Raw genomic sequence first — 20522 nt, 5'->3', positions numbered from 1 at the left:
ACCACTGCAGTCCATGACAGAATGCAGTTAAGGGAGAGTGTAGGAATGGCAATATAGTTTGGCATGAGGTTAGCACGTGACCTGGAGGTGTCCTGATGGAGAATCAGCCCTGCTGAGAGTGCAGAAAGTGAGTGTGCCTCCACACATTGCTGTGGCCTCAAGGGCAATGGGTGTGAATTGGTTCATTTACAAGCCTTGTTTTGCCACAAGCAGCTGTAAATGGGGAGGATGCTTGACTGGTGAAATTGAAGCGCCCAACGGGCAAAGAAGTTGGAGGTTTTCCCGCCCGCTTTTTGGGTGAGCTTAGTTAAACAAATCTACAGCATTCTTTGCAACACAGAGGCCGACAGACAATTCACACCAGTAAGGGGAGGGAGCGGGACTTAATCCTGTTTGAGATGCCGGCATCAAACTACACAGGGGGCCGTTGGGCATGAGATAGGTTGACATATGCCCGCTCTCCTCTCCCCCCAATTGCCAGCCTCCCAATGGCTGGCCCCACATCAGCCCCCACCCCCCAATGCAGAGTTCCCCCCTTCTGTCCCCATCTACCTCCCCTACCCCCCGGTCTCTGTCCTTGTCTGCCACCCCATGAGGCCCTGCCCCCTTGGTACTGACTGGTGCCTGGTCAGCACTGCCAGTGTGCGAGGCTGGCCATGCCAGGGTCCCCAGTGGACACTGCCAGGGTGCCATGCAGGCAGTGCAATCTGGCACTGCACAAGATGTGCTGCCCCCTACCCCGACCTCCAGGAACCCTCAATAGCATCTCGTCCCACCAGTGAGGGCATCACATCAGATCCCGATTGCTGGGGACGATCTTTGATCCTCTGGTATGGACCTATGGTGACGTTGGAAACATAAGTGAGCCCACTCGATTGCGCCCCGGGCTCGCTAAATAGATTTAAATAAGCTAATGAATATTTAAACCAGCCTCGCGCCATTCCTGGGCACAGGACTGATAATGTCATAAATAATGACTTGAGAAGATTGTGATTGACAGGACGCCAGTCGCGATTCACGTTTTTAGCCTCCTGCTGACATTTCCCGCTACGCTACTCCACCAGCATAGTGGAGCGGGAAAGTCATGGTCAAGATCTCTCCCGTGATTAAATAGGCCCAACCAGCAGATGACTGGCTTGCATTAAAGCTAGCCCTGCGTGTCACTCTGTGTGTGTTTATGTGTGTGCTTGTTCGATGCTTGTACACGTGTGAACTTTTGTGTGATCCAGTCACAGTCACCCAGACATCAGCCAATCAACAGCCCTGAGAAATCATCCCTGAGAAGATACTGTTCCAAACTCAGAACTGAAGTGATGTCATTGCAAAGCAGAATTCTGGCAACACGTTGGGCTGGATTTTCTGGGAGGTCCGCTGAACATTTTGTGTCGGCCATTTTGATTCCCGAGGAGGGTGGGACCAGAAAATCTCAGCCATTATCTCCAGCAAATGTTTTCTGAATGTACAGCCAGAATGAAACATGATAGATCGGTATTGCAATAGGTGATGGTTTGTTGCCATTTATTGCACAACTGCTAGAGTACAGGAGGAAAGAAGGTCATTCAGACTCGAAACGTTGGCTCTATTCTCTCTCCACAGAGGCTGTCAGACCTGCTGAGATTTTCCAGCATTTTCTGTCTTAGTTTCAGATTCCAGCATCCGCAGTATTTTCCCTCGATTTTATTAAAGTGAAGAAGTCTTGAAGCAATCACATACGGCCTTGGTGATCCCACACTTGGAGTATTGTTTCAGTTGCCATGGAGGGAATGCAGCCAAGTTTGACAAGATTGATCCTGGGGATGTCAGGATTGCCGTGTAGGAAGAGTTTGAGGAGATTGGGCCGATATTCTTTGGGATTTTGAAGAATGAGGGGCTGATCTCATTGAAACTCACAAAATTCTGACAGATTTCAGCAGGGTAAATGCAGGAAGAGTGTTTCTCCTGACAAAGTCGAGGGCCACCAAATAAACCTGCTGGACTTTAACCTGGTGTTGTGATACTTCTTACTGTGTTTACCTCAGTCCAACGCTGGCATCACCACATCATGAGGGATCTGAAACCAGGGGACACAGTCTCAAAATAAGCAGCAGGACATTTAGGACTGAGATGAGGAGGAACTTTTTCACTCAGAAGTTGGGGAAGTTTGGAATTCTCTACCCCAGAGGGTTGGGGAGTCTCACTCACTAAGTGTGCTCAAATCAGTTGATATATTTAAACATATGAAAAACATTTAGGGATCTGGGGATAGTGTGCGAAATGGTGATGAGGTTGTTGATCAACCTTGATCCGTTTGGACAGCAGAACAGGATCAAGGGGCTGAATGGCCTACTTCTTTATCCCAAATAGTTCCTTCCATACAATATTCAATTGTTTCAGGGGATTTTATTAAAATTTTCTTATTCATTAGGATCAAGAGTGTCAGAACTGGCAAGGGAAATGCTATGTGAGAAACCGTCAGACTTGGGTACAGAGTAAAGCTCCCTCTACACTGCCCCCGTCAAACACTGTTAGGGCAAGTACAGTACGTGATTAGATACAGAATAAAGCTCCCTCTACACTGTCTCCATCAAGCACTTCCAGGACAGGTACAGCATGGGGTTAGATACAGAGTAAAGCTCCCTCTACACTGTCCCCATCAAACACTCTCAGGACAGGTACAGCAAGGGATTAGATACAGAGTAAATCTCCGTCTAGACTGTTCCCATCAAACACTCCCAGGACAGGTACAGCATGGGGTTAGATTCAAGTACTGCAAAAGTTCGCTGGAATGGTTCCTGTCATTAGGGGGCTGTCCGATGATGAGAGGTGGAGTAAATTGGGTTTATATTCACTGGAGTGTCGAAGAATGAGTGGTGTCATTAAAACCTACAAGCTGGGTTGTTGCACCTGACTCAGAAATCTAGAACCTGGCGGCAGTGTGCAGGATAAGGGAGTGATTATTTAGAACTGAAATGAGGAGAAATGTCTTCAGTCGAAATTGTGAATCTTTGGAATTCCCCATCCCAGAAGATTGTTGCTGCTCCTTCATTACATGAATTCAAGACTGGGATTGTTAGATGTTTAACCTTCAGGGAATCAAAGGATACAGGATACAGAGACAGGAAAGTGATTCAGGCACGAGGGGCTGAATGGCCTCCTGGTGCTCCTATTTCTTAAGATCTAATAACCTTAAAACCAGAGACAACTCATTTAGGAGAGAAGTTAGGAATTTTTTTTTCATGGATATGGTGGTAGAAGCATGGAACTGTCTCTCACAAAAAGTTAATCATTTTAAATCTGAATTGATTGACCCACTCAAAGTGTAGGGTCAATGCAGGAGGTTGGGGATGAGAAAATATCAGCCATGATTGAATGGCAGAGCAAACTCGATGAGCCCAGTGGCCTAATTCTGCACTTATGTCTTATAGTCTTATGGTGTTACGATGTGCATCCACCATCATCTCATTGAATGGTAGAAAAGGCTTGAGTGGCTGATTGGATCATTGGAACAGAGGAGCAGGAGCAGGCCATTCAGCCCATTGAGCCTGCTCTGACATACAGTGCAATCATGGCTGATCATCCACTTCAATGTCTTTTTTCTCCATACTATCCCCATATCCCTTTCTGTCATTAGGATTTAGAAATCTGAACATCTCCACTTCAGTCATACTTAATGACTGAGGTTCCACAGCCCTCTATGGCAATAATATCCCCCTAAGATAGGAGGACCAGAACAGCACACAGTACTCCGGGTACGGTCAAACCAAGGTTCTATACGACTGAAGCAAGGTCTCATTATTCCTCTACTCAAACCGTCTTGCAATAAAGGCAAACATACCATTAGCCTTCCTGATCCTTTCGAACATAAAAATATCTGACAAAGCCAGAAAAATATTACTGTCCACTGCACAGTAATATTCATCTGTGATTCCTGCATCTACCCTGAGTGAAGCTATCAGCTTGTATTCTGTTGTGAATCCTTTGGGAATTGATTCCAGTCTGTTCTAAAATCCAGATCCTGAACATTCACCGTTGCTTCAACTGGATTCTCAGCTGGGATGCCGAGAGCACCCTATCAGGCTGTTGCTGATAAGTGCTCATCAACACAGCGCAATCACACTGGCAAATGTCCATTCTTACTGGATTGGTCAGATTCAGCTCACTAACTCACATTGCTATTGCTCACCTACCCAGCTACTGAGTGAATGTCCCAATCAGGAGATGGAACACGACGTAATAACAGATCCCTAAAGGGTATCATAGTTATTTATAAAATCCCTAAAGTGCAGAAGGAAGCCATTCAGCCCATTGAGACCCACAATCCCACTCAGGCCCTATCCCCACAAGCCCTCATATTTATTCTGCCAGTCCCCTAAACACTACGGTTAATACCCGCATGGCTTTGGACTGTGGGACTAAACTGGAGCACCTGGAGGAAACCCACGCAGACACAGGGAGAATGTGCAAACTCCACACAGACAGTGACCCAAGCCAGAAATCAAACCCGCGTCCCTGGCACTGTGAGGCAGCAGTGCTAACCACTGTGCCGTCCTGGTCTCTTTCTGATTTTTCACTTTTGATTCCCAGCATTCTTTGTTAATTATCCCGCCCGATAATTCTCAGCTCAATATTAATATCTCAGCTCAGTCAAAATGACTGAGAAAACACTTCAGCACTGCAGAGCCATCTCAACACCACTTCTCGTGGCCTCAAGACTTATCTTTGACTGGACTGGGAGTCAATATAGCCTGACCCTGTGCGCTCCCTGCTCTTTTCCCATGAAGGCAGCATCCAGGGGTAGAGGTGGTTAGAATAACGTCCTTTAACATTAGTTTCACACAGGTTCTCCTCATCCATTCCCGAGAATGAACTGGAAGGGTTATTTCCAGACCTGACATAACCAGTCAGAGTCTTGATTATTGGAAGCTAACACAGAAATATATACATTATACCAGTGCACCATCAAGTTTCTGACACGAGTCTATTGAACATTCATCCTTGCTTTAATGTGCAGTCTTGTTTAGATGAGAGTGAGGTTGTGTTGAAAATTGATTGCATTCAAAGATCTTTAGCCAATCCCTGGTCAGTTTTCACTGATGATTGGTTCCATTCTATATTCAGACGTCCCTGAAGTTTGCCCGTTTCTCAAAGTGCAGCTCTCCGACCTGCTTCTGCGCCAGTTCCTGATAGATTGGATGTCTCGTCGGAGCTCCTGCCTCACACTCTCACAGGAGAACATATAGAGGATTGGATTTATGGCACTGTTGAGTGTACAGAAGCAAAGGAAGAGAGTGGAGAAGGTGTAGATCTTCTGCTCGAACCAGCAGGTTTCCTTGTACAATGAGAAGACGATAGCTCTGCTGAGGAGGACGATGTGGTATGGGGCAAAGCAGCCGAGAAAGATGAGTATTACGGCAATGGTCAGATACTTCACTTTGGTCTTCTCACGCAAGCTAAGACACGGACTGTCACGGATCCTGCGGAAAATCAGCAAATTGGTGATAGCCAGGATGAGCAGGGGAGCACAGAAACCTACACAGAACCTGGCATAGTTGAATATGGCCACCAAACGGGGCATGGGAATGGTCTCAAAGCAGGAGTCATTCTTGGCCTTACCATTCTTCACTCCCGACAGAAAGAAAACAGGAAGGTGGGTGACCATCACCAGAAACCAGACGCCAACACAGACCATCATAGCCGTCATTCGTCGACGGCGCCACTGTGCTTCTATGGGGTGGAGAACCACCAGGCAGCGATCAACAGAGATACAGCAGAGGAGCAGGATGCTGATGTACAGATTGTTGAAGAATATGAAGCCAGTGAGCTGACAGGCAATTTCACTCTGAGTCCACCGATTGTTGTTCCTCACATAGCTGATCCACTGTGGAATGGTGCCCATGTAGAGCAGGTCGGACAGCGAGAGGGTGAACAGGTATACAGACAGCACATTCTTCCTCCAAATCTTTGGTATAGACAGGAGCAAAGTCACTATATTGGCTGGGACCCCAAAGACAAGAACCAGGCTGTAAACAGTGGCCAGTGGCGTAGCCCAGTCATTGTAGGTGATGTTGCAGGTCTCCTCTCCACTATAATTGCTGTTCATGGCAAAGGAAACACTAGGACCATCCTAGCCACAGATTCCAGGCCACATCCTGAAAGAAAAAGAAAATCCTTAGTGCAAGCGCAAATAGGAAAGCACTTTTCCTTTCATCTTTTCCCAATTCCCAGCCCCATCTAGGTGCCACCCCTCTCAATCCCATTCCAAACCTCTTGGTTCTCACCTGCCTTTTCCATTTTTACTGTTTCAAAGAAGAGTAGTTGGGAGTGGAGGGGAGGGAGAGAGTGGCAGGGTGGCTCATTATACTTGGTGTCCTGGTCAATACACGTGCCCCAATCAAAAGCAGATTATCTGGTCATTAAAGCATTACTGTTTAAGGGAGCTTATGGAATATGGGAGTAGTGTAGGAAAATGGCTTTGAGGTAGAAATGATCCAGTAGAATGAGGAAGAAAGCTGGATGTGCTGAATTGCCCACTGCTGTTCCTGCTTTATGTTACAGTGTGCAAACTGGCAACCGGGTTTCTACATCAGCAACTAAACTTCACAATTATATCATTGATTGTAAAGTGCTTTGGCACATTCTGTAGTAGTGAAAGATGATATACAGATACGAGTTATTGTTTAGTTTTTGTCTCTATCAAATCTCCTGTTCACCATTTCTGTTCTAAGAAAACAATCCTGGCTTTTCAAATCTCTGCACATAACTGAAATCCCTCATGCTTGCTGCCATTCTGGTAAAGCTTTTCACTCTCCAAGGCCTCTGTTGTTGGAACTGCGCATGTGCAGGTACAGAGGTCTGCACATGTGCAATAGCTCTGTCTGCTGGTTGAAGAAGCTTTGAGCCTAGCCCCACCCACTCATAGCTAGAAACAGCCAAGCCCATCTTTTTCAAGCACTATGTGCATAAGATTGGGTGCAAAAACTTGCCTAAAAAACAGTTCTGCAACTCTCCCATCTTCACGTTTGCTAGACAACCTCGAATTTTTCTTGTAAAATTCCACCCATAAGATCCTGAGCGGACTTGACAGGGTGGATGCTAAGAGGATGCTTCCCCTTGTGGGAAGAACAATAGCAACATGAAGAAAAGGCTTTTCACACAGCGATTGGTTAGGATCTGTAATGCTCAGCCTGACAGTACGGTGGAGCGAGATCATTATCTGGAAGGAATTGTGGAAAGGGATGGTACAGCTGGAGGGGAGAAGAGGGAGTGACACTGGTTGAAGTGCTCTATTGGAGAGCAGCACAGACACAGTAGGCCGAATGGCCTCCTTCTGTGTCGTAACTATTTTATGACTCTATGACTCAGTGCATCACCTGTCAGTTACTTTTCAACATAGAAACATAGAAATTAGAAGCAGGAGTAGGCCATTCGTCCCTTCGAGCCTGCTCCACCATTCATTTTTATCATGGCTGATTATTCAATTCTAAATTTCTCCTCACCTCAGTTCTAAAAGGTTTACCCCTTATCTTCAAACTATGACCCCTAGTTCTGAACTCCTCCACTATTGGGAACATTCTTTCTGAATCTACTCTGTCTAATTGTCTAATGCAGATGATACTTTGCCAACTAATTACCATGAGCCCACCTGATAATGACCCACATGATTCCATTTCAATCCTAACATTTAAAGTTATCAGCTGATAGATTTAGTGATAGACTTATTAAGGATACAAGAAGGCTATTCAGCCTGTCAAGTCTATTCTAGCTCTCTGTAGGGAAATCCTGCCAGTCCCATTCCCTCACTCCATTCCATGTAGCCCCATGGTTTACTTCCATCAAATGCTCACCTAATTACCCTTTGAAATCACTAATTATCTCCAATTTATAGAATCATAGCATCCCTACAGTGCAGAAGGAGGCCATTCGGTCCATCAAGCCTGCACTGGCAATGATTCCACCCAGGCCCTATCCCTGTAACCCTTTGACACGAAAGGGCGATTTAACAATCAACCTAACCAGCACATCTTTGGACTCCACAACTCTCAGAGGCCATTGCCCCTCACTGTGTAAAAACATTCTTCTCCACATACCATCCCCCCACCAGCTCTATCCCCCATATGGCTTGCCCAAAATCAGTCTGGTATCATCAGCAGAGGGACCCGTTTTTCCTGGGCTACTTTCGTACATCTCCACTAGATTTCCTTTCAATCTCCTTTTCTCCGAGGAGAACGATGCCACTCGTGGCAGCAAGACTGGGGAGAGGTGCCGGACAAAGTACAGTCCAAAACGCCCACAACATCAGGACAGACAAAACAAAGTTATAGTCAGAATTTCCAAGCCCCCTTCGCCATGGATTCCCCCCATGGCAGGGGTGACTCACACATGAAAACTCCGTTCACATCAGCGGGACCAGAAATCCCACTCGCAGGAAGGACTGGGAGATCCCTGTCTGTCTGTCTCCCTGCCACAGTGAAGGCAGCAGCAGTAATGAAGTGGTCTGGGTCGATCTAGCTGGACAAGTCACTAAAATCTGACCACTGACTCATCAAGATCATATGGACATAGACAGCACACCCCGAGGTCTCCATGTTAAACAAAGTCATATGCAGGCTTCGCCACTTGGGCCTTTTTTCCTCATGTACTCAAAGATCTGGAGCTGAAAAATCAGCCTCTTCAGTCACATGAAGACCCATAGCAGAAACCCAGGATCCTGCATAGACCTCATCCTCCAATCGAGGGATAGCGACAATGGAGAACCTCTTCCCTGATCAGTACTGCTACCCCATCTCCACTTTTCCCTCACACACCTGAACACTCGCTGAAACCCCCCATCCTCACCATTTGGAGCAGGGAACAGAGAAGAATGAATTTACAGAATGGAATCCTCTCTTTCAACTGTTTGTTTTAGTGGCTCCTCCCTGGCTTTGATTCTGGGGGCTGAGAACCCACGCAGAAAGATTGTTTCCGATTGGTGGGCGAAAGAAACTTGCCAGTGAAACTGAGAAGCTGCAGTTGGAGGTTACCCAGAGGAGCAGCAGCAGGAGTGTGATACCATGCTAGTGGCTTCAATATGAAAAGTGGTTTCATCAGGGCAAGGAAGATGATTGCTGGCACATTTATCTATATCCTGCTGTCTGAGACACTCCAAACCCTCACTTTGCCTTCTCAAGCCCATTCCAGCAGTTCAAAAAGCAGTTCAGCATCACCTTCTGAAAGGCACGGGATGGACAGTAACTGCTGGCCCAGCCAGTGACACCCACATCCCCTGAATGTATGAAATATAAATCAGGGCCCTGTCTGCTTTTTCAGGGCGATGCTATCATTTTGAAGACGAGCAGGGAATTTATCCTCAATGATTTGGCTGTTATTTAGTCCTCAAGGAAGCACTGTTTGTGGAAGCTTGCTGTTTGCAAACCTGCAGCATTCCCTATCACAACAGTGACTACATCTCGCTACAAGACTCACCAACGTTTATAGATGCATCATAGAAAGCATTCTTTCTGGCTGTATCACAGCTTGGTATGGGCTCCTGCTCTGTCCAAGACCGCAAGAAACTACAAACGGTTGTGAATGTAGCCCAATTCATCACGCAAACCAGCCTCTTGTCCATTGACTCTATCTACACTTCCCGCTGCCTCAGCAACGCAGCCAGAATAATTGAGGACCCCACACACCCCGCACATTCTCTCTTCCACCTTCTTTCTTCGGGATAAAGATATGAAAGTCTGAGGTCATGTACCAACCAACTCAAGAACAGCTTCTTCCCTGCTGCTGTCAGCCTTTTGAATGGAGTTACCTTGCACTATGTTGATCTTTCTGTGCAGCCTAGCTATGACTGTAACACTACATTATGCACTCTCTCCTTTCCTTCTCCATGAACGGTATTTTTTTCTGTACAGCGCACAAGAAACAATACTTTTCACTGTATAGTAATACATTTGACAATAATAAATAAAACCAAAATCACAGCACTGGAGCTGTAAATTGTCTGGGATAAGTTGGGGTTTGTAAAAGGTGCTATAGAAATGCAAATCTTGCTGCTTTTTATTTTTAACACTCATGTTGAGTTGATGAATGAAATATGATCACATAACACCTTCTAAACTTACAATTCTAATTCATATTTTTAATCTCCAACTGAACCTTCAGGAACCCCATGATTTATGGTTCAGGAGGGAGATTGTGGCTCGAGGAGCCATACAGAACAGGCAGCAGCTCAGATACTCACACTTCAGTGAAATGAGTAGTTGGATTTTTAACTGGTGATCACAAACCTCGGAAACAGAAAGTGGAGTCAGGACAGCAGTGGAGATTCCGTGACGGAGATATGGGATATCTAAACTCCACTCAGCTGGATGTCCATGCTGAAACAGAGGGACTGAGGCTGAAGGAAAATCCGGGGAGGCAGGAAAGATTGTCTGAGGCACCGGCAGGTTTTCCAGCCACAATATGCACATCTTGGTGCAGGAGTTGCATGATGTCGCAGACCCTTGCAATCATGGCTTCCTTCAAAGAAAGAGTGGCTCTCTGCTTCGACTGTTAAATACAGCAATCACATGGGCACATGTAAGTCCTCAACCTGCATGAATGGTATATTAAGTAGGATTTATGGTAAGTTCAGCAAGGCACTGCTCTCCAGATCATTGCTAACAGGGAATGCAGGTGGACCATGAGCAATATGGTGGTGAATGGGGTGGGGAAATAGGCGCCTGACTTAAAGCCCTCACACCCGCTCAGTAACTTCCCCATATACTGCCTCCTCCCCTGTATAGTCTTTGGTGAGGTCTCCCTGGACCCCAAAGCTCAGAGGATGCCAATCATGGGTATCTCAGAAAACAGGACAGGCATAACCGGCAGCCAGCCTGTACTTCTGCTGAAGCCAAAAAAAACTTTCAGCTGTTACATTTGGTGTGGTGGTAATGTCACTGGACTAATAACCCTAAAGCCCAAGCTACTGCTCTGGGGACACTGGTTCAAATCCCACCATGATCATTAAAAAATTTAACCATCATGAAACTATCATCAATTGTTGTAAAAACCCATCTGGTTCACCAATGTCCTTTAGGGAAGGAAATCTGCCCTCCTTACCTGATCTGGTCTACGTGTGACTCCAGAGACACAGCAATGTGGTTGACTCTTACCTGCCCACTGAAATGGCTGAGCAAGACACTCAGCTCAAGGGCAATTAGGGAAGGGCAACAAATACTGGCCCCTCCAGCGATACTCACATCTCATGAAAGAGTTGGTTAAAGTGTTTGCAAGAGGAAGTAAGGATGTGCAATTGCACAAGATTACATACAGACGAATGTGTTTCACAACATTACCTTGGTAAGTTTCCCTTTATGTTTTAATTATTTTCACCACTTTCCCAAGCTGCCTCAATCTGGGTGCTGCCTGGTGATTGGTCTTTACACTTGTGATAAATTGTAAGGAGTGAATTCCTTCTGGGCAAGAGAGTTGTGAAATAGACGCTTAATTGTTGCAGCAATGACTATCAACTGAGAGGACTGGTGAAATCTAAAGTGAATCACATGGCAATGAACACATCCCATATAGCAATGTGCACAATTGATGGATCAGGAAACCTCCTGCCCTCCTTGGAATTCTCTTCCAGGTCCTGTGCTTTGTTCCTCAGGCAGCACTGTGTAAGGTTGCCCGGTGCCTTGCAGCCAACGGCACCCTGTACCAAACAGAGCAACAAATCTGAGTGTCCGCGCACTCTGACTGCTTTCATCGCAGGTGGAATCACCAGTCTGGTGTGTTTCTGGCCCAGTAATTGGGAGATCCTGGAAATGCCTAAAGCAGGGGCCTGGAAGGAGCCAGAGACAAAGACATTGAGGGTGATGGCAGCTTTGACACACACTGGGATCACCTTGGCTTCCAGGTCCATTCAGCAGCAGGTCTTGTTCCAGGAGGCTGTGAATATCTGACACCAGCTGACACCAGACTCTGAGCCTCCTGAGACAGTGATGTTTCAACAAATTGAGGAAACTCATCCTCTGTCTGCGGACTCTGTGCTGGGTGTGCTCTTCTGAGAGCTTCTGCCCATTCCTGCTCTCCGCTGTGGAGCCCCCGCTCTCTGAGTTTTAGCTTGTTGATGCTGTCAGTTTCGATGTTGCCACTCCTCGTCTGAGGTCCAAAGTGAAACAGCGTAAGGTGATCTGATAGGTCACTACTCCAGAATGGAAATGCCACTTCTGAAGTGGAGACTAGAGACACAAATTGTCAAAGAAATGAGGTGGGCTTCTTGACTCTGACACCTGAACCACACAGAGGTCCTGAGCCCCACTTGCCATGAGCCTTCCCAATTGACCAACTCCTGATTCTCCATCCTATTCAGCAGCCAACCCAATCAGAACACAGCCTTGACAGCCTCACCTCGGAAGAATCCTCAGAGGTTTGTATAAACTGTCATGAAGGTTGAAGCCATTAGTCCCATCAGAGCAAGGGGAAATTGAAGAAATTGTCTGTGTCCTGGGTAAGGCCTCTCCGCAGAATGTCCAACTCCCGTGACCCTCCAGCCTATGGCAGAGAGGCTGAGCTCCACACACACAACAGGCTGGGGAAGATCCTGCACCACTCGCAAGATTCCTGTCAGACCACTAAATCTCCCCCAGTTAGCCAATCCGAATCCCAGACAGGTCCTGAGAAAGATTCCTGGTGAAGGGAATGCATCAGTGAGCTGTTCCCTCCATCTATGCACCTTTGTAACCTCAGAAGAAAGAGGCTACAGTTCATAATATGGGGTCAGTGAGACAGAACCTTCTCGTCACGGCTGCAGCAGGCAGCTTCTAGGTTTCTTGAATGTCTACATGGGTTATGCTATTGGACCCTACAGGCCCTATCCCCCCATTGAGGTCCAAATGGTTCTTGGCTCTCAGCATAACATGGTAAATCCTTCAACAGTTGTCGAATTGTCCTGGACCTCAGACACCAAACCCCTGCCACCATGTTGTAGAATGTAAACAGGCAAGATGGCAGATAGATTAAAGGGAATCATGTAAAATTGAAGCAAAAATGGCAAAGTGATTGAGAAAGGGGACTCCAGAACAAGCTGAAGTAACTGCTATAAATTGGATTATTACTATTTAAAGTTAATGTTTAAGCTGTAGTGCTACAGTTTCGGGTTTTGACGGGCCCTGTCCTGTTTTCCACACTATTGCAAAGATCTCCTAGAGTCCTGTTTCCTTCCACTCTCGTTCCTCTTCACATCATGAGCCTCTGTCACTCATCATGAAACTTGATCCATTTATTTAATGATGATTTCTTTATACTCATGACTCCTTAACCTGCACACCATAAATGGATCTCAGCCACAGTTTGTTCATTTTTCTCAGTGTCTGCAATGCCACTCACTGTCTGATGGTTCAGCTTTAATTATTCTGTATTCATTGATCTGTTGGGCCTTGTGTTGAAAACCCTCCATGGCCTCACCCATTTCTATCTCAGTAACTTCTCCACATTGCACTCACTGAGGCTGCGTGATCTGAGAATTTCTATAAATGTGGGCAAATCTGATTCGATTTGATTTGATTTATTATTGTCACATGTATTAGTATATGTGAAAAATATTGTTTCTTGTGCGCTATACAGACAAAGTAAACTGTTCATCCAGAAGGAAACAAGAAAGTGCAGAATGGAGTGTTATAGTCAATCCTTCAAGACAGAGCAGTAACTTGTATTTATATATATATATATTGTTTTTAATCTTTCATGGAAGGTGGGTGTCACTAGCAAGGCCAGCACTTGTTGCCCATTCCAAATTACCCTTGAACTGAGTGGTTTCCTCGCCCATTTTAGAGAGTATTTAAGAGTCAACCACATTGCTGTGGGCCAGGAATCATATGAAGGCCAGACCAGATGAGGACAGCAGATTTCCTTCCCTAAAGAATATTAGTGAACCGGATGGGTTTTTACAACAATCAAATGTTAGTTGTCATGGTCACCATTACTGACATCAGCTTTTCATGTTAATAATTGAATTTAAAATCTACCAACTGCCATGGTGGGATTTGAACCCATATCCCCAGAGCCTGTGGATTGCTAGTCCTGTTACAGTGTCACTACACCACTGTCTGCCTTGGGGAATTTCACAGTAACTTCATTGCAGTGTTAATATAAGCTTTACTTGTGACTAAATTTTATATAGTACCTTTAATATATATAAACTTTATATAGTACCTTTAATATAGTCAGACATTCCATGGCACTTCACAGGAGTGTTATCAAACAAAATCTGACATTAGGCCACATAAGGAGATATTAGGTGAGGTGGCCAAAATCTTGATCAAAGAGATAGGTTTTAAGGAGCATCTTAAAGTAGGAAAGAGGGATAGGGAAGCAGAGAGATGCAGGGAGGGAATTTCGGGGCATGGGTCCAGACAACTGAAGGCGTCAATGGTGGGATGATAAAAATTGAAGATGAACAGGAAGCCTGAATTAGAGGAGGGCAGGCATCTCATTATCTTTACTGACCTCAAATCAGACTCTCACAACTTCCTCCATCGACAAACAAATTCCAACAAAATTTTCTTTCCATTTAATAACCCTTAACCAAACCTGGGCATATAGAAGGACGTGGACAGCAAACACATGGGAACACCACTATCTGCAAGATTCCCTCCAAGTCACACATCATCCTGACTTTGAAATATATCGCCCTATCTTCAAAGAGTCAACTCCTTAACAGCACTGTGGGTGTACCTATACTACATAAGCTGCGGTGGTCAAGAAGACAGCTCACCACACCTTCTCAAGGGGCAGTTTTTTGATTTGATTTATTAATGTCACATGGATTAACATACAGTGAATTAGGGATGGTCAATAAATGTTGGCCCAGCCAGTGATGCCCATATTCTAAGATGGAAGACAAAAGTTGCAGTCAATCCAAAGGTTGAGTTCTCCTAAATCTAGAGAGAGCCCTTGCAAAACCCTTCCTACATTCCTCAGTGCAGTAGAATTTCTTCGTCATTTTCTATGCAACTTTGATGAAAGCTCAATGGAAACCCAACTAGCCAAAATAAATGTGACATCTGTTAATATCTGTTCAACATACAGTGAAGAAACCCAAAAGCTTTGAAGAAATTTAGGGTTTTGAAAGAAATTGATAGGTTGATAGAAGCTTTTTTCACTAGGATTTAAGCAAGGTGACAAGGTTAGACCAGAGTCAGGTCATTTAGGACAGAAGGGAATAAATACTTGCAGAGGCTGGTAGAATGTGGAACACTCTCTCCCACGAAATGCTGGAGATGCTCTACCAGTTAATCTTAAACTTAGATTGGTAGATCAACTGTAGAAAAGGATACGGCATCAATGTAATCGGATGAGGTTAGAATATGGCTCAGCCCTGGTTTCACTGAATGGTGAAACGGGTACAAGAGGCTGATTGGCCTTCTGCTGATCCTATTTTCCAAATACTGTTGAGTCCTACTCTCAACATTTCTCTGTTGTTCTACCTGAACTCCCAATGCCCCATTCGACTCACTCCTCCTCCGACCTGTATCTTCACTGTGTTGAAATTGAGACTCTCTCATGTGGATGAGAAGCATGGATTGCTCTTTGTAATTTTGCATCAACACCTACAATACTCTTGTCGTCTTATCAACAAAATTTTATATCTGGCCTTCGATTTCACAATCTAAGCTGTTGATGACTGCGGAGAATAGTTGAGGACTCAATGCTGATCTTTGTGGGACACCACTAATCACATTTTTAAAAATTCATTCACAGGATGTGGTGTTACTGAGAAGGCCAATATTTATTGCCCATCCCTAATTGCCCTCAAGAAGTTGATATGGAAACTTCATGAACAGCTGCAGACCTCAAGTCAAAGTTATGCCAAATTTGTATTTGTAGTTTAGGGATATCTGGCACAAGGATTGATGTGGGACTGGGAAACAGCCACCTACGGTGTGATGTAAAAGGACACATGACCTAAGACTATAGAGTTGTGGATTGGATAGAGACCTGTGTAAAAGCATGTGTGGAGTTAGCTCTTAGCTTGGACTAACAACGCTATAGAGGTATTGGAGAATGTTCAAAAAAAGCAATTACATAATTAATTTAAGGATGGTATCAAATGTTCTAATTAACAGAAAGACTGAACAGACTGCGGTTCTTCTTCTGAAAAGGGAAGACAGAGGGGTAGCCTGGTCTTTAAGGTCATGAAAAAAATCAACAGGGAATATGTGGAGAAAATATTTTCACTTGTGGCAAGGTGTTGGCCTTTGATATAAAATAGTCAGTAAGGGACTGCTTCTTTACCCAGCGAGTGGTGAGAATGAGGAACTTGACACCACAGGCAATGGTTGAGAAAAATGGCATTGATACATTTAAGGGGAAGCTGGATAAACATAGGAGGGAGAAGTGAATAGAAGAGGTTGCTGACAGGGCGAGATGAAGTCGGGTGAGAGGAAGCTTGTATGGAACAGAAACACTGGGATGGAGCAGTTGGGTGGATCGCCCTGTTTCTTTGCTGTACTTTCTGTATCGTTCTATTTTTGAAAATCAACAGCTGTTATTTTCATTAATGTGATTACAATCTCAGGGTTACCGTCACAGAATTAGTTTTCCACATTCACTGATTGACACAGAATTTCTTAATAGTATGGAATAATTGGACTGTGAGTCTTTGATACTACTGTTAAATATGGATAAAATATGCACATTATTTGTGATTCTAAAAAGTTACAAATATCACTTCTCACTTCCTTCCTTATTTCTAATCTCTTATGTATTTCCTATTATCCATTTTAATTTTGTATTATTTTTACCCTTATTCTCAACCCCGCTCATTATTTACATATACACATATATATTAGAAGCAGGAGTAGGCCACTCGGCCTTTCAAGCCTGCTGTACCACTCAATGAGATCTGATTTGATTAATTGTAACCCTACTTTCCCATCTACTACCAAATCACTCTCTTGCTTTTCAAGAATTTATTTTCCTAAGACTCTGCCTTTGAGGAAAAGAATTCCAAAGATTTATAACTCTGAGAAATAATTTTTCCTCATCTCTATCTTAATTGGGCAATCCTTTATATTTAAACAGTGACCAGGGTCCTAGATTCTCCCACAAGAGGAAACATCCTCTCCACATCCACCCTGTCATACCTCACGGGATCTTACTGGTTTCAATCCAATCTCCTCTTATTGTTCTAAGCTCCAATGGATACAAGACAACCTGCCCATTCCAGGTATCAATCTGGTAAACCTTCTCTGAACTGCATCCAACACATTTACATCTTTCCTTAAATAAAATGATTAGTGCTGTACACAGTACTGCAGATGGAGTTTCACCAATGCCCTGTACAACTGAAGCAAAATGTCACTGCTCTTGTATTCAATTCCCCTCCCAATAATGACATCCTATTAGCTTAATTAATTACTTGCTATAGCTGCACACTAGTTTCATATACCAGGAAACCCAGATCCTTCAGCATCTCAGAACTGTGCAATCTCTCAGCATTTTGATGATCTACATAGTTTTTTATTCTCCCTATCAAAATGGACAATTCCACATTTTTCCACATTATACTCCATTTGCCTGATCTTTGCCCTCTTGTCTGTCTATATCCCTTTGCAGTCTCCTTACATTTTCTTCACAACTTTCTTTCTTACCTACCTTAGTGTCATCAGCACATTTAGCAATCGTATCTTCAGTCCCTTCATCCAAGTCATTTATATAAATTGTAAAAGAATTGAGGCGCCATCACTGATCCCTGTGGGACACCCCTCATTACATCTTGCCCACCTGAAAAAAATCCATTTATGCCAATTCTCTGTTTCCTATTAGCCAGCCAATCTTCTATCCATGCTAATATGTCACCCTCTACACCATGGACTTTTATTTCTGCAGTAACATTTGCTCTGGCATCTTGTCAAATGGCTTCTGGAAATCTAAGTCCAGTACATCCACTCGTTCCCCTTTATCCACAACAGAGATTACTTCCTTAAAGGATTCCAATAAGTTGTTGAAAACACTGTTTCTCTTCACAAAACCATGTTGACTCTGCCTGATCATCATGGATTTATCTAAGTGCCTTGTTATAATACCTGTAAATTATAGCTTCTAACATTTGTGCCTGACAGATGTTAGGGTAACTGGCCTACAGGTTCCCTGCTTTCTTTCTCCCTTTTTCATTAAAGGAGCTAATTTGCTCATTTCCAATCCAATGGAACCTTCCGTGAATGAGATGGATTTTGGAAAATTAAAATTAACGTATCAACTATCTCACAGGCACTTCTTTCAAGACCTAGGATAAAATCCATCCAAACCCCGGGACTTGACAGCACACAGTTCTAACAATTTTCTCAGTGCCTCTTCCCTTGTGATTGCAATTTTCCTGTGTTCCTCCCTCCCTTCCCATTCCTGATTCACAGCTATTTCTGGAATGTTACTCATATCCTCTATAGTGAAGACTGATGCAAAACATTGGTCCAATTCACCTGCATCTCTTTATTTCCCATTATTAATTCCCAAACTGAAATTCTGTAGGAACAATAATTAGTTTGCTGACTCTTTTCTTTTTAAAATATCTACAGAAACTCTTACTAGAAACTCTAGCCTCCTTTCTCTCACACTCTAATTTTTTCCGCCTATTAATTTTTTTGTCATTTTGGTATTTGCTGAAAAAAGATACTTTGTCAAAACTTTGCGTATCACACTCATCAAGACATTGATATTCTTGCAATTGTCTTGACAAGTGCAAGAAAGAAAGGTCTGACAAAATGTTTTCTCTTCAGCATTACTTTTTGTCATTATTTGGTCTTCTTTGGAAGACCGAGGGTGGTGGTTGATGAGAAATATTCAACCTGGAGTTCGGTTACAAGTGGTGTACCTCAGGGATCTGTTTTGGAGCCACTGCTGTTTGTCGTTTTTATAAATGACCTAGATGAGGGTGTAGAAGGATGGGTTAGTAAATTTGCTGATGATACCAAAGTCGGAGGAGTTGTAGACAGTGAGGATGGATGTTACAGTTTGCAGAGGGTCATAGATAAGCTGCAGAGCTGGGCTGAGAGGTGGCAGATGGAGTTTAATACGGAGAAGTGTGAGGTGATTCACTTTGGTAAGAATAACAGGGGTACAGAATATAGGGCTAATGGAAGGACTCTTGGTAGTGTTGACGAGCAGAGGGATCTCGGTGTACATGTGCATAGATCCCTGAAAGTTGGCACCCAGGTTGATAAGGTTGTTAAGAAGGCATAAGGTGTGTTAGTTTTTATTGGTAGAGGGATTGAATTTCGGAGCCTTGAGGTCATGTTGCAACTGTACAAAACTCTGGTGCGGCCGCACTTGGAGTATTGCGTACAGTTCTGGTCGCTGCATTATAAGAAGGATGTGGAGGCATTGGAAAGGGTGCAGAGGAGGTTTACCAGGATGTTGCCTGGAATGGTGGGAAGGTCTTATGAGGAAAGGCTGAGGGACTTGAGGTTGTTTTCATTAGAAAGAAGAAGGTTAAGAGGTGACCTAATTGAGGCATACAAGATGATCAGAGGGTTAGATAGAGTGGATAGTGAGAGCCTTTTTCCTTGGATGGTGATGGCTAACACAAGGGGACATAGCTTTAAATTGAGGGATGGTAATTATAGGACGGATGTCAGAGGTAGGTTCTTTACTCAGAGGGTAGTAAGGTTGTGGAATGCCCTGCCTGCAGCAGTTGTGGACTCACCAACTTTAAGGGCGTTCAAATGGTCAGTGGATAAGCATATGGATAACATTGGAATAGTTTAGGTTAGAGGGTCATTAGATTGGTTTCACTGGTCGGCGCAATATCAAGGGCCGAAGGGCCTGTAATGTTCTATGTTCTATTTATATTCTGTTTAGTCTTCTGATCTGTCACCCACCTTTGCATCAATATGTGCTTTTTCTTTAAGTTTGATGCTATCTTTAACTTTTTTAATTAACCACGAATGGTGGGTTCTTGCCTTGGAATTGTTCTTTCTTGTTGTGCTGAACAAAGACACCAATGTCAGACTCCTATTTATTGACTACAGCTCAGTCTTCAACACCATTATTCCTACGAAACCCATCTCCAAACTCCATGGCCTCCCGCTGCAACTGGATCCTGAACTTCTTAACTCACAGACCACAATCAGTCCAGATAGGCAACAACACCTCCTGTTTGATTTTCAAGTTTGCTGATAATACCACCATGGGGGGGTCGGATCTCAAACAATGACAAGTCAGAGTACAGGAAAGAAATAGAGAATCTGATGAATTGGTGCAATGACAATAATCTCTCCCTCAATGTCAACAAAATGAAGGAGATTGTCACCGACTTCAGGAAGCATAGTGGAAGACATGCCCCTGTCTACATCAATGTGGACAAAATAGAAATGGTCAAGAGCTTCAAGTTTTTAGATGTCCAGATCACCAACAACGTCTCCTGGTCCCTCCATTCCGACACTATAGTTAAGAAAACCCACCAACGCCTCTACTTTCTCAGAAGACTAAGGAAATTTGGCATGTCAGCTACCAGTCTTACAAACTTTTACAAAACACCATAGAAAGCATTCTTTCTGGTTGTGTCACAGGGTCCTGCT

The 20522-nt window shown here is 44.1% G+C and overlaps 1 protein-coding gene across 4 annotated transcripts in view; it reads right to left on the bottom strand.

Moving 5' to 3' along the window:
- Window positions 1-593: 593 nt before the first annotated feature.
- Window positions 594-20522, bottom strand: part of LOC145352392 (putative G-protein coupled receptor 132) — a 52114-nt gene continuing 32185 nt past the window's right edge. For 2 of the 4 annotated variants that reach the window (XM_080202177.1, XM_080202179.1), the window contains exon 2: window positions 594-6128. In XM_080202177.1, coding sequence (XP_080058303.1) covers window positions 5060-6079 — 1020 coding nt within the window. In that variant the 5' untranslated portion in view covers window positions 6080-6128 and the 3' untranslated portion in view covers window positions 594-5059. Of the gene's footprint in view, window positions 6129-11064; window positions 11192-20522 lie in introns of those variants that run through there. The other 2 variants (XM_080202181.1, XM_080202180.1) reach the window with 2 other exon arrangements.

This window comes from Carcharhinus amblyrhynchos, chromosome 14 (assembly GCF_965287045.1).
Source record: "Carcharhinus amblyrhynchos chromosome 14, sCarAmb.v2.hapA, whole genome shotgun sequence".
NCBI classification, from domain to species: domain Eukaryota; kingdom Metazoa; phylum Chordata; class Chondrichthyes; order Carcharhiniformes; family Carcharhinidae; genus Carcharhinus; species Carcharhinus amblyrhynchos.
Note: the sequence above shows the minus strand (reverse complement) of the source record. Positions and strands in the feature narration are given on the sequence as shown.